General features: G+C 39.5%; 1 protein-coding gene across 1 annotated transcript; it reads right to left on the bottom strand.

Moving 5' to 3' along the window:
- Positions 1-7,167: 7,167 nt before the first annotated feature.
- On the bottom strand, positions 7,168-14,294 carry LOC146448370 (uncharacterized). The gene is made up of 4 exons (XM_085102641.1): positions 13,230-14,294; positions 9,780-9,883; positions 9,119-9,336; positions 7,168-7,293 (listed from the first exon to the last, which is right to left on the bottom strand). Exons 1-4 carry the CDS (start codon positions 13,253-13,255, stop codon positions 7,168-7,170), a joined length of 474 nt encoding a protein of 157 aa, XP_084958767.1. The 5' UTR covers positions 13,256-14,294.
- Between the last annotated feature and the right edge of the window lie 759 nt (positions 14,295-15,053).

The raw sequence follows: 15,053 nt of genomic DNA, 5'->3' as shown, positions 1-15,053 counted from the left end.
GTTACATTGGTAACAGAATGTAGAATATAGTACTGTTAATCTAAAAAAACATGCCTCTGTAGAAGCTTTCTAAAAGAAAAAAAAGTACTGTTTATATAAAAAACATGCTTTTGTATAAGCTTTCTTAAAGAAAAAAATTGGTGTTAAGTACTTTTGTAGCAGGTTTGTTCAAATGCGTTTTGCATCGTATTTTAAAAACTTTAAAAACTTTCCGCTGCGGACCTGAAAGGAAACATGATTGCACGTACTATCTAGCTAAATCTCGTTGTCATAGTTTTCATTTTTGGGAAGTAATGGGGGCCGACATGTCTGGTTTAAATCTGGGAACTGAACTGGGTGAACTAATTTCAAGTCGAGTGAGTTTCTCAAACCTAATTGTAACCTTCCCCAGGAAGTAAAAGACTTTATAACGTACGATGATGACGACAGGAAAGAGGACAACATAAGCATGGAAGTTCGTAAGCCACAGCCGGTAACCGGAAGCCGAAAGGGCTTGCTTTGTTTGTCGCCAGGGACTGAAAGTCAATTCTGTTCGTGTCCGTTGGCTTGTCATTCATTACAGTTGCGATGGCGTTTGAAAGCGTCAAAATGGAAACATTCAACTTATGCTTGCCATCCGGCCAACGAGAACGTCAGAAAATAAAAGGTTTAATGAGCAAAACAATGGATCTGCACGTGGGTTAAAATTTTAGTACATTCTAAAGCATATGAATAAAAGCTAATAAAATGATTTTAAAAATTCAAAGCTTTGAAGAAAACAACCCATTGAACTACTACAATGTCTATTTGCTTCCCTTTACTTAATTATCCATTGTTTTCTTAGTATTAAAAATTGATTCATACTTAGCGCGCGTATATCGAGTAATGGATGCACGCGGGAACTCTAGCTTCTTGAGTGCTCTCCAAACTTTCCAAGTGCATCCATAACTCGATAAACGCAAAGGGAAAATCATGAACCAATTGTTTTATAACATACAGTCGAACCTCCCTTTGCGACCACCTCTCGTAAGCGACCACCTCTCATTAGCGACCACTTTTCCAAAATACCAAAAGTTTTCAAGTCAAATCACTATAGATGGAACCTCTCGTAGGCGACCACCTCTCGTAAGCGACCACCTCCCGTAAGGCCCGGTTCATACGTCGAACTTTGCATGAGCCGAACCTAATCATTTGGTTCGGCGCATGTGAAGATCGACGTATTAATCAGTTAGGATCGACAGATTTGTATTTGGGTCGACCCACCGTTCTATTCGACTGGTGCAGTCGAATAGAGCGGCAAAAGTTGGACTTCGATTCAGACGTCGAACTCTTACATGTGCCGAACCAAATGCATACGTTACGTATAAATTATATAAATTATATCTATCCCAGAGGTCTGCGCGTTCCATCGACTTGGCATGCGCAAAGGACTTCATTCTGAACAAGATGGCGGAAAAAGAGGAATGTGCTTGTTCTTCTTGTTTCGAAACAACCAAATATACTTGTCTGAGATGCGAAAGATTACAAAAAAAAAAAAATCTATTCTTGATGTGCACACGCACTTCAAAACTGACAGAAACTTTCCAATACAGGCTATATCAAAGGCGAAGCCTCAAGACTTCTCAGAACAAAATCTTCAAAAACAACATTTGAAGAAAACATTACTCTATTCAAACAGAGATTACGCTACAGAGGTTACCTCGATAACCTTATAGATAAAACTCTTTCAGAAGTCAATTTCCGCGAAAGAATGCCGGCACTACAAAAGAAACAAAAAACGCGCAAAAACATTTTGCCGTTTGTGACGGAATATCGCCCTTCAGTGCCTAACCTAAAACAATTCAGATGAGTAAATGGCACTTGATAGAAAATCAGTCTCTGCTAAGAGAGATCTACAAAGACCCTTCCCTTCTTTCGTACAGAAAAGGGAGATCTTTGAAAGACGTACTTGTAAGAGCAAATTAGCTTTGAAGGTCATATTCTTCCTATCTCGACCAATAGGAACCGTGTTTGGCCTGTCTTCATTATTTTACCAAACAAGCCTTTCCATGTCAGAATTCATCTTTCCCGCCATTTTGAATCTTGTTGAGTAAAAACAACAGCCGCTGACCACGAAAATCTACTTTCTCACTTTAGCTTTAATTAAGTTCGACTTCAGTTAGATTCGACGTCTGAATCAACTGCCGAACTTAAATATTTGGGTCGATCTTAATAGGTATTAGGTTCGGCTCATGTAAAGTTCGACGTATGAACCGGGCCTAAGCGACACCTTTTAGAGATGATTGTTTAAAATTTTCAATTGTTTTTAACCTCCCGTAGGCGACCACTTGACACACAATCTGCTGTTTCTCTCACGGGCGGAAATTGACTGTAACATATCTGCCCACATCATTACAGCGGATGCCGTATTCACATCCGGAGCTACCGGAAGTGTCTCCCGACATTGAAACAAATGATAACATATACATGCACTGAAATAAACTTTAATCAGTAAAGAAACTCTCTTATCTTGCAAATAGCATACATGTACATGTACGACCGGTGATGACTCTCTCAACCTTGTATTATCCAACAGAAAAATTGTGGCGATAAAGAACGTCAAATGAATTATGTAACAAACAAACAAACAAACAAACACCAAAGTTGTTGATGTGTTACGCTTGAAATGTAACATTGCAAACATGCCGTTTACTGTTTGCTCCTAAATCAGGCAGTCTAAAGAAAAGTTTTTACTTTGGGTTTAGATAAGCACTGGCAAAAGGGTTAGGTGTCCGCAATTACCATATGTAAATTATCCGAAATTTAGACCCCCCCCCCTCCCCCCCTGTGGTCTTACCTTTGGTATGCGACCACCTCCCGTAAGCGACCACATATCCTTGACATTATGGGTGGTCGCTTACGGGAGGTTCGACTGTAGTGACAACAAAGTATCGAAAAGTAGTACGCGGAAAACAGGTTTTATTTGTGATAGATTACAAAGTTCTCTCAATGCGCTGCACCGAAAAATAAAGGTTCTTATCAGCTGTTTACAAACACGCCACAATGGTATGGTCTGTACGAGAACGTTTCATCTGAAATTGTCAACGAAAATTTGCTTCTTTGAATTAGTTTGTACAAACTAAAACTAAGCGACGGAAACCCGAGTTTGTCTCCAAGTTGCACACGTCATTTCATGGACGCACGGTCGTGCGTACGTTGAGAAATGTACCATGGTGACGCCAATGGGAAATAGATAGGGAAGCACGCGCACTATGTTATAATTCTCATTTTGAGAAAAAAGGATTCGATAACGTAAACTACATGTAGTTTATTTCTTACCAGCAATTCGCAGCCGAAATGGTAACGGCCCTTTTATTGAAAGTCGAGAGAGCGAACAAAACACGCGAACTAGCAAAGGTTCACACTAAAATAGGCTGACAAAGGGGAAACTAGGGCAGGTTGGAAGAGTTAGCTGAAGAAAAAGGGAATTGATGATAATAGTATGTGCGAAAAAAAAATAGAAATCATAATAATTATTTTAGTTAAGAATTATAACATATATTTAGTTTATAACTTAAAGACTACAAGTCACTCTCATTACAGGAGAGATCTTCGCCATTCCCGGTGGTTCTGTCTAATCATATCATGCAAGATGAAAAGAAACATTTTAATTATATAAACAAAGGAGGTAAATGTCGCGAAAGACAATAGAATGGTTGGCGATGGAGTGTTTCACTAGAAAATACACCTCTCGAATCATTCATGCTAAACTACATCCGGGACCCGAGTGGCGTATTTTCCATATCCTCACTATAGAATGTTTTCACATGACGTCACGGCGGCCATGTTGGTGTCCCAAAACAAATAAATGGCGGCCATGTTGGTGTCCAAAACTAAACCTCTGGGAATTGAACTCTATTTTTATGCAAATACTTTCTTCTGTTTCAGTAAACCAATATGGTCAGTAGTCACGTGAATGAAAACGCTCTATTGTTATTCGTGCAAACAGTCAGTGAAATGTTTTTTTTCTACATAATAAAATAAAAAAAAAAATTACATGGTGGCTTGAAGAAATGAATTTTATTTTCTCGTGGTTGAAACAGTACGCCGTTAACATTTTTCAGTCTTTGTTTCTCTCTTTCTTTAGTGTTAATAAGTGTTGCTCGTTTCATTGTGCTTAAATATCATTTTCGGTATGATGATAGAACAGCAAAGCCTCCGTTAACGCTAGCTGTTACATTTTCTTGGGTAATAGGTGGGGTATACACTCTTTTAATAAGGTTGGACCTCAATTTGATGTCCTCGTTTGCCCTTCCATTTTTACTTATTTCTTCTTTGTTGGAAAGGAAAATGGAAGTGGGGAGCGGCTGAGCGAGGCCGGCGAAGCGTGGGGAGGTGTGCAGCAAAGCTACCATTTGTTCCGTTTTTGCTTTTAGTGAGTATTAATTTTGTGTCAGTCACGGACTTAAATACGTTTCTTCTGAATTTCGTTTAGGTGATCCACGCCATTCTGAGCAACCTGATGGAGCGGTTGTTATCAAATTGAAATCAACATGAAGAACATGCATATGCAAACCTGAATAGAGCCTAAAGTTTGAACATGTTTGACATATTGGAATTTGACATTTGGCTTTTCTCTTTATCATGATATGGGCAGCTGTATATGGTTTCGTCCACAACTGCGTTAAAAAAATTGACAATGGTTTAATGTTCAACGTAACTCCTTAGATGGTTTGACCGGAATTTAAACAGGGAATTTATCAGTGGGGTGTCCATAGCTTTTTCAAGCTTTTGAATCGGTAATTAGTAAAAGGAAACTAACATGGGAAATATGCTAATGAAACTTTGTAATATATTTTTTCAGCCATTTCAAATCTGTTCGAAAAACGAGCATTCATAACGCACTGTTGGTTATAAAATTGTCGTCAACAACTGGCGAAAAGCATACTATGATAGCAAAGTTTTACAATGTGTCTGTACGTTTACATTATTACATCACTTCTCACCGCCGATGCCAGATTTTAGGACCTCGACGCCTTTGAAAGACGCGTTCTTCGGATGTTTGTGGCGGATTAAGATCGCCTTTAGGTGCGAGTCTTTTGTTTCGACCTCCGAAGGATATTCTCGCCTGAAGACTATGATACGTGTGTTGTAGCTGTCAACATTGTGATTTTTAATTAAATTCTGTCATCGTATGACAAAACCCGAACCAGGCTAAATTGAAATCCTTGTACAACAACCGTACAAATATCAGTTTGCCTGAATGAGTTTCCAAGTCCTCACTTTATTGGTTTTGCGTATTCAATTCTAAACGTTGGCTTAGGTAACTCGTCCTATAATTCGAACAAATGCGGACACATATATTTACGTGACACAGCCGAAACTATCGGCTAACTGGGAAAAAGCCTCTTAGTTTTCTCTTCATTATAAGGCGGCTAAGAATGCGTTCGATTGACCTTATTCCGGATGAATAATAAGCGGAAGAGCTGTTAAATTCTCTTTTTAAGAAATTTGGGAGGCCAATTCTGCAAACTATCGCTCACACATGAGAATTTAAGAGCGGTCTTGTACTCCAGTAACTCCTAAAACCTCTTTTTTGGGATTTCTTGTCATCGTTGTATGTATTCCTATTCCGGAATAGGGTCAATCGAACGCACCCTAAAACTCTATTTTATTTTACTACAACAAGCGAAGGAATCCGGACTATTAAATTATGCCGCATTTGAATAACCATACGTCAGAAAACCGCAGTTTCGCATTAATGAGAGAAATCAAACAAAAGAAGGCGGCTAAGGTTTTTGTAACGTATTGTTATTCAATTTCGGCGCTGTTTATGCAATCGTTTTTTACAGCGCGAAATTCGCAATTATTGGTCAAAATTCTTTACAAATTGTTTACACTGACAAATTCAACTTCTATTAATCTCAATGAAGTTTTTAAGTGGTCCTTGTGAAAACGATTCAAGTGTAGAAATGCTAAATCTAAACTAGTCTAAATTTCCGTGAGTGCACATTAATTTTCCTTGACCGGTCATTTCGCTACACTGCAGTTAAGTCGATTCGCTACGTTTTAAAATTGACATATTCTATAATATTTGAATTCAATTTACTCCTTATGCAAACACTGTGAAACGAATAAACAGCAAAGATATTTTTCACCCGAACTCACTTTAAGAACGAGAAATAATCACATTTCATACTTAACGGTGTAGCGAAACGACCCGACACCGTTCAAAGAGAGTGTTAAATTGTGATATGTTCCAAAATTTCTCCGAGTTTCGGGCGTTTTCCCGGATTAGATGAGAGACACCTTTTGGCGGTACTCTTCACAGGGGCACCCAACGGATCGTTTTGGTAAATTATCTGTTCAGAAGGTCCTTAATCCCCTAAAATTTTCTTAAGGGAATTTTCACCTCGAACGTTCGTGATACGGGAAATTTAAGTCATAGTGTTTTCGGATAGATAAAAATGTCGTTTCGGATACCGAAAAAAAGTCAGCTAAGATTTTCGCGAAGGAAATAAGACCTAAGGTTTTCGGGAAATAGACAAAAATGCGCTAGGAATTTCGAAAAGACTCAAGTTCCCCTAGAATGACCGAAGAGATAAAAATATTATAGGGCGGCCTGAAATGAACCTACAGAGCTTTAAAGGCACTCCAGATAGTCAAAAATTGCGTTTCAAAGGATCTGAGAGAAAACTGCCGTTGGGTGCCCGTCTTCAAGGCAGGGTTGTCAAACTCCCCATCTTGTAAAACTTTCACGGCTAGCACTCCAAAAGAATAGACGTCGCTAGCAGTCGACTGCCTGTCTCCTCGGTGAATTTCAGGCGCTGCGTGTGTATACTTCAGTCGCTGCATCCTTTATGCTGACTTTGGGCTTCATCAGCTTCGCCTTGGCAATTTATCTGCTTTTGCCAAAGTCAATAACGAAGGCTTTATGGCTGGCACCGTCCAAAACGACATTGTTCCCTTTTAGGTCGTTGTGCAGGTATCCTCTCTTGTGCATAAACAACAACACTACACAAATCTGCCTTAGAATTTCTGTGCACTCGCTAACATCCGCAATAACGCCTGTTGCTGTAGCCTTCGAGAGGGTAACACTGCTGCCCTCAACCGCCTATATAAAGAATGGATAAGGTAAGCCTGGTGCAAATATTGTACATGTTTGTAAGGTTGGGTAACACAGAACTCCCTGTTAGATTAAGGCTGTACTTAGTCTGGTCTCTTTCCGTTGAAAAAACCAAAGGAAATACCTTCACTAGGGACCAAAGCCCCAGGGGACATGTTCTTGGGGCAGTTGAGACACTCAAGCTTCACCACCACGTCAAGGTGACAGCCCTACGTGAAAAAAAAAATAAATAAATAAAACAAAAAGGCTATCGTCACCTCAGGGTTTGGGCGCGCCGCCTGTAAACCCTGAAGGAGAGGATAGCCTGACAAATTGGCCTAGGTTTATGCTACATTTTATAAAAACAAAAGTCAACTGAAAAAGACTAATTTGGATAATGACTAAACAACAAAAAACAAAAAGGCTATCGTCACCTCAGGGTTTGGGCTCGCCGCCTGTAAACCCTGAAGGAGAGGATAGCCTGACAAATTGGCCTAGGTTTATGCTACATTTTATAAAAACAAAAGTCAACTGAAAAAGACTAATTTGGATAATGACTAAACAACAAAAAACAAAAAGGCTATCGTCACCTCAGGGTTTGGGCGCGCCGCCTGTAAACCCTGAAGGAGAGGATAGCCTGACAAATTGGCCTAGGATTAATGCTTCATTGTATGAAAATACAAGTCACCTGGAAAATACTAATTTTGGATATTGACTAAACAACAAAAAACAAAAAGACTCTCGTCACCTCAGGGTTTGGGCGCGCCGCCTGTAAACCCTGAAGGAGAGGATAGCCTGACAAATTGGCCTAGGTTTATGCTACATTTTATAAAAACAAAAGTCAACTGAAAAAGACTAATTTGGATAATGACTAAACAACAAAAAACAAAAAGGCTATCGTCACCTCAGGGTTTGGGCGCGCCGCCTGTAAACCCTGAAGGAGAGGATAGCCTGACAAATTGGCCTAGGATTAATGCTTCATTGTATGAAAATACAAGTCACCTGGAAAATACTAATTTTGGATATTGACGGAACAACAAAAAACAAAAAGACTCTCGTCACCTCAGGGTTTGGGCGCGCCGCCTGTAAACCCTGAAGGAGAGGATAGCCTGACAAATTGACCTAGGATTAATGCTTCATTGTATGAAAATACAAGTCACCTGGAAAATACTAATTTTGGATATTGTTAAACAACAAAATAACAAAAAGACTCTCATCACCTCAGGGTTTGGGCGCGCCGCCTGTAAACCCTAAAGGAGAGGATAGTCTGACAAATTGGCCTAGGTTTATGCTACATTTTATAAAAACAAAAGTCGACTGAAAAATACTAATTTGGATAATGGCTAAACAACAAAAAACAAAAAGACTCTCGTCACCTCAGGGTTTGGGCGCGCCGCCTGTAAACCCTGAAGGAGAGGATAGCCTGACAAATTGACCTAGGATTAATGCTTCATTGTATGAAAATACAAGTCACCTGGAAAATACTAATTTTGGATATTGTTAAACAACAAAATAACAAAAAGACTCTCATCACCTCAGGGTTTGGGCGCGCCGCCTGTAAACCCTGAAGGAGAGGATAGTCTGACAAATTGGCCTAGGTTTATGCTACATTTTATAAAAACAAAAGTCGACTGAAAAATACTAATTTGGATTATGACTAAACAACAAAAAACAAAAAGGCTATGGTCACCTCAGGGTTTGGGCGCGCCGCCTGTAAACCCTGAAGGAGACGATAGCCTGACAAATTGGCCTAGGTTTATGTACATTTTATAGAAATGCATTGAAACCAATGTGCATATGGTTTTAGGCGCTACTGAACAAACGTAAATCTATCCTTTTGATTTAACGCTCCGATGGGCTTTTTGGAGACAGTATAAATGATAAAAACAAATACTGCAAATTAAACAAAAACTACTCAAAATTTCAAAAGGTAGAAAGCTGGCCAGTTGCCCATTTACATAACACAGTCAAGGAGTAGAACTTGAAACAAATCCAGCTAGTGGTGGGGTGGAATATATGAAATTCCAGATTTCAAATCCAACACTTTAAAAGTACATGGCCTTCCTGATGCAACATTTTCATTACTTTGCAACTAACAACTACCATAATGCAAACAATGTTAAAACACATACCTTCTAAGTTAAATAATCTACATACCCTTATGGTATTGCATATAAAGCAGAACTCAACATCAATGCCTTGCTTGCCAAGTTTAAAATTGTCATCATCGTTTTTCACAAGCAGCAGATAGAATGCCTTTAAGTCCAGTATAACTGCAAAAAACAATTATTAATATAGCAATCTTAAGTCAATTGTTATTAATGAATTATTGCTGTTCTTTATTTAGTTTCACTCATCAAACATTGTAGACTGTTAATAATAATCAGCAGTAAAAAAGTTAAAGTCTCTATCAGGCGAAGTGGTGAAGTGGTAAACACCAAGCTGATCTGGATTTCTGTACCATGAAACCGCAAGGGGTAATTCTACTATTCCCCTACCCCCCTCTATGAGGTTCTATTCCTTTGCAGGGTTCCCCCAGGATAAAAATTGCCAATACCAGAGCTAGAGCTCAAACCCATAAAGTTTGATATAGCAGTCCAGCTAAGTATCCGACCACAGTGTCTCCCAATTTAAATTATAACCAGACACATAAGCATGCAGATACAGTTAAGAAAAAAATAACAACAACAATTTTTGACTAATTTCAATCTCCTACCTTTAAAAGTCACAGTGTAGGTTTGTCCATCCACAATAATTCCACTTTTTATTAGTGTGTCCTTTTGCCTGTTCACATTAGTAATAAGCTTTTTCAAGCTTTCCCTTAAGACAGAAATACATTTTGTTCATATTAGGAAAGCTTGCCCACAGACCTTCATTATATTATAAAATATTAAAGTCTTAAGTGTCCTTGGGAGGACTTCTAAGGACAGTGGCTACAGTAATGTCAGCTACAATCATGGATTTTGTGAGTTTCTTAGTAATGTTTAGCATTTAATTGTGATAATAAGATATTACAGTGTAACTTAACACTTAGATTTATTATACTACCCTGAGTCTTTTTCAAGGAAATGGTCAACAAGGTGGTGCACACTGGTCACCACAAGGAGACTACATGATAGATAATAGTGCATGGAGACTGTACTAGTCAGGAGAGGTTATAAGGAGAGCTTTGACTCAGTAGCACCCTTTGGTCACCTGTGGGCGTAGTCAAGTTGACAGCCACACAGAAAATGGTGGTGAAGTAGTTTCAGCTTATAGAGACTTTTTTCCTGTTGACAACAATGTGCATAAATCATGGTCTATTTATTTAGTGGTAAGTATAAAATAATCTACTAGTGTTCTGTCACGCAGTGCTGTCAATAAGTTTTGAAGTAGACGTCCCGACTGGGAAAGTAGGCGGCAGGCTACTTTTCGAGTGCCAAAGGCGCGAGCTTCCTAGGGGGGTCTGGGGGCATGCACCCCCAGAAAATTTTGAAATTTAGATGCTTGGAAATGCTATTTTCAACGCTTTCCAGACTGTATTTGGGCCTTAAGAACAATCAAAATTAAGACTATATTAACTATATTCTATGTTTGTTACAAACGTTCTTTTCATCAAAATCTCAATCACTTGGTTTTAGAAAAGAGTGAAATGATAAATTTTCAACTGCTTATTCAAAAAAATACATTCAATGTTTTAAGTTCATGTTGTCCCTTTGACTTTGCCCTTTGGCGACCTGGTGTACACTAATTGGTAACAATACTGTAGTAAAAGTAAGTTGCCATATCAGATTCATATAAATTATGCACTTTCTTCTGACATGCGAAAGCCTGGGACCTAGTCCTGTGAAAATGTCCCAGGCGTTCCACGACCCTTCGATCACCTCGATCTGCGTCGACTTTTTAGACTTTTTATACTTCCACCGAAAGCGGGCGAAAGGTTAACACGTTTAAAACTCCTGAAATGTGCCTTTACCTAGACCCAGACGTTTGAACCGGAGGTTTTACAATTATTTTTGCGGAATCTTTTCATTATGTTAAGCCGGTTTCTTGCTGGATCCTGTTCTCTGAAAATGTCGCAGGCGTTCCACGACCCCTTCGATCAATTTCCATCGCGCGTGACAAAGTGAAACACGTTAAAAACTCCTGAAATTCGCCTTTATTTCGACTCAGACGTTTGAGGCCGATGTCCCACAATTATTTTTGTTGGATCTTTTCCTTATTTTAAGTTTCTTACCAAAATTAACAATAAAGTGAGATGAAAGTAGCCGGCCGAAGATTGGCCAGTAGCCGGCTGTTTTGGCCGGGTACCGGCCCTTATTAACAGCACTGGTCACGAATGCCATTTTCTGATTGGCTACGCTACTTGCTATCTATTCTGTTATAGATAGTGAGTAGTGGTTTTCAACAAAATGTCGGCCTCTTTGTCGCGTTTTCGAAGTGTCTGTGACGAGGATATAATTAATTTACTTGTTTAGTTTTGAACAACTAGTAGATTTATACTAAAACAATAAGATTATTTGCTCTTATTTTTATGCATGTTAGCTGATTGGGGCTGCATTCTCATCAAGAGTAACAAGCCAGGAATATCTTGACACAGACTAATTGCTTCCTTGCTGCTTTGGGAATTTGTCAATTACATGTTTCCACTTAGAAAACAAGAACTAGCTAGCATGCATTTATAGCAGTATTATATATACAGTCGAACCTCCCTTTGCGACCATCTCTCGTAAGCGACCACCTCTCATTAGCGACCACTTTTTCAAAATACCAAAAGTTTTCGAGTCAAATCACTATAGATGGAACCTCTCGTAGGCGACCACCTCTTGTAAGCGGCCACCTCCCTTAAAGTGCCCCTAACCCTTCAATTTGTTTTCTCGTGGTAGATTTCCATATCTTTCAAGAACTCATTTTCGAAAAAATTTTTGAGAAATATTGAATCCTTTTTATTTTACGAGCGCTAAAAGTTACTGAAATTTTTAAATTTTTGCGCCCTTTAAGCCCCGCTGGACAAATTGCTCTCTCGTAGGCTCATTAGGAACGAGCCAATGAGAAGCGTCCGATATTTGACACTTTCTTAGCTGTGACGTAAGAAAAGGACACCAGAAGGATTCAGAAGGAATCTTATGCATGTTGATTCCTTTCTCTACATTTCGAGAGTTGCTGCATCCAAAAACCACACATTTTCCAACCATTTTCTCTGTTTACAATTGAAGCATTACCGCGAATCTTCGGATATTTTTGCACGATGTCCTTTTCTTACGTCACGCTCCACATTTGGCCGAGTGGGGGACTAATGCGAAAGATAGGTGAAAATATCGACGAGACTGCCTTCACTTCTAGCGCTCCAAAAAAAAAAAAGGATTCAATATTTCTCAAAATTTTTTTCGAAAATGAGTTCTTGAAAGATATGGATATCTACCAAAAGAAAACAAATTGAAGGGTTAGGGGCACTTTAAGCGACCACTTTTAGAGATGATTGTTTAAAATTTTCAATTGTTTTTAACCTCCCATAGGCGACCACTTGACACACAATCTGCTGTTTCTCTCACAGGCGGAAATTGACTATAACATATTGGCCCACATCATTACAGCGGATAATCATGCCGTATTAAAATCTCACAGCCGGAGCTAGTCTCCCGACATTGAAACAAATGATAACATATACGTGCACTATAGTGTACACTGAAATAAACTTTAATCAGGTTGAATCCCTTATAGGAAAGAAACTCTCTTATCTTGTAAATAGCATGCATGTACATGCACGACCGGTGATGACTCTCTCAACCTTGTATTATCCAACAGAAAAATTGTGGCGATAAAGAACGTCAAATGGATTATGTAACAAACAAACGCTAAAGTTGTTGATGTGTTACGCTTGAAATGTAACATTGCAAACATGCCGTTTACTGTTTGCTCCTAAATCAGGCAGTCTAAATAAAATTTTTACTTTTGGTTTCGATAAGCACTGGAAAAAGGGTTAGGTGTCCGCAATTACCTTTTTGTAAATTACCGGAAATTTAGACCCCCCCCCCCCCCCCCCCCCTGTGGTCTGACCTCTGGTAAGCGACCACATATCCTTGACATTATGGGTGGTCGCTTACGGGAGGTTCAACTGTACTAGTAATAGTAATAACAGATTAAAAAGTGTCGTTGACATGCCAATTTGATAGACCATATGTCTCACCTGAAAATGAGGCCAGATTCTTGCATCAAAGGAGGTAAATTTGTGTGAAAGAGAAACAAAATGGCTGTCTTTGTTCCGCATGCATTTGCACAGGCAGCCAAATGTAAACACAAAGCTAGAATTGTGGTCGCCCATTGTCGACCGTGATAAAATAAAAATTAATTGTACTATAGATTATTTCCTCCACTCAAGCAAAATCCAAATAAGTTACAGAATAGCTTTGGAAAAGGAAATAAACTTTTGTTGTTGTTGTTTACAATGACTGATAAATTAATTAACCTGATAAACCAATACAAATTGAATAAGAAAAAAAAAAGTTTTAAAAAATTAAAGGATAAGCGACTTACCCCACTTTTCCCAAGTTTGGTTCTATTCATGAAGATGACACAGGTGAACTCAAAGTTGAAGAATTACTAGAGATGCAAGGAGTAGAGCATTTTGGTGGGCTTTCATCGGCTTTTGGCGGGCTTTCCAGAGAGCAACTCGAGAGTTCTAAAGAGGAAGATTCAGGCTTGAAATCAAATGGGGCCAGATCATCCATAGCATTGATGCATCTTTCGTTACTTCTCAGAGTAGAGTCAAGAATAGAACTCTGAAATTCGCGATCGTAGGCTCGAGACAACAAGTCTGCTCTGTTTAGTGCTCTTCTCAAATGTTGGACGAACTCAGAATTAAAAAATTCTCCTTTGGCAGGGTTTTTCCGGCGTAGATTTCCAACGAGTACAGCGAAAGTAGTACCAGCATACAGGGTTTCAGCAGCTTTGGCTCCCTTGTTAAACCACGACAAAGGTACAGGCTCGCCATTTTCGTCTTGAAGGTCAACAATGTTTACGCGGCAAACTTCCTCGGGAAACATGTCAAATATAAAATTAATGCAGAATTTTCTCGGAGGAGCCACGCAAAACTCGTCGTTTAAGGCGAACCATATTCTCTGCGGATCCAAGGAGGGCGAGAAAATTCGATGAATCATCCTTCGAACAGAGGGTGAGATCGACGGTACGATCCACGAGAGCCACGAAGAATGAATCACTTTTAGCGCGCTTCCCGAATTCATATTTACCACGAGGAAGGATTAAACCTCTGGCACGGAGCGATGCTTTTTACCGTCCCCGTTGACCTTTGAGCTTTTTTATCGCATTACATTTACGCCAATCAGATTGGACGTCTCCAACTGTGATCATGTGGATCTGCACGTGAAGAAATGTCAGAAATGGGTTTCCAATTACAGAAGCTCAAGAGGTGTCAATTCGCTATGGCGTTCGGCAATACAACTCCTGTAAAGAAAGTTTTGAATCCAAAATCTGCCCTCTCTTGTCGCCTTTGTGGGGCAAGTGTTGCTAATGGTGGTTATTACAGCCTGACATCGGATACTGCCGAAAAGTTAAGTATTTGTTCGAGAATTTTTTCGTTATTCGGTGTTGAAGAAAACCTGCCTGCTGGGCCGCGTGTTCTTTGCAAGAAGTGCTTTCGACGCATTGAACGCTTTGAGGTTACGCTGAAAGAGTTGTCGTCCTTCAAGTCTCGATATATTGAAAATTTGTTACTGTGGAAGGAGGAAGGAGAGGAGCCTAGATCCAAGCGTTGCTCAAGGTCGCCTGGTTTTGGCGTGAAAAAGTCGCACGGTCCGTCAAGTTCTGTAACAAGTGTTGTGCTCGGATCTTCTGGTAAAAATATTAGAAGAGCTCTCGACATTCCTCCCAACCCTGCCAACAATGCAACACTAAATAGCGTTGCAGATGACATTATGGAGCTTAGTCTTCATCCTGCAGATATAGAGGTAATTTTGTCTTTTTATCGATCACCATCATTCAAGATGCGGACCGC

This window comes from Pavona decussata, unplaced genomic scaffold, assembly GCF_977016875.1.
Source record: "Pavona decussata unplaced genomic scaffold, jaPavDecu1.1 SCAFFOLD_971, whole genome shotgun sequence".
NCBI lineage: Eukaryota > Metazoa > Cnidaria > Anthozoa > Scleractinia > Agariciidae > Pavona > Pavona decussata.
The sequence above is the reverse complement of the archived record's forward strand: the minus strand, read 5'-3'. Positions and strand labels throughout refer to the sequence as shown.

Bases quoted from the DNA above. Each gene is read 5' to 3' on its own strand.
- LOC146448370 (XM_085102641.1), bottom strand. From the start codon at position 13,255: ATGCAAGAATCTGGCCTCATTTTCAG. The intron at 9,337-9,779 runs GTAGGAGATTGA...TGTTTTTTGCAG, and splicing joins CTACACTGTGACTTTTAAAG to TTATACTGGACTTAAAGGCA. The intron at 7,294-9,118 runs GTACTTTTAAAG...TTTTTCACGTAG, and splicing joins TGTTGCATCAGGAAGGCCAT to GGCTGTCACCTTGACGTGGT.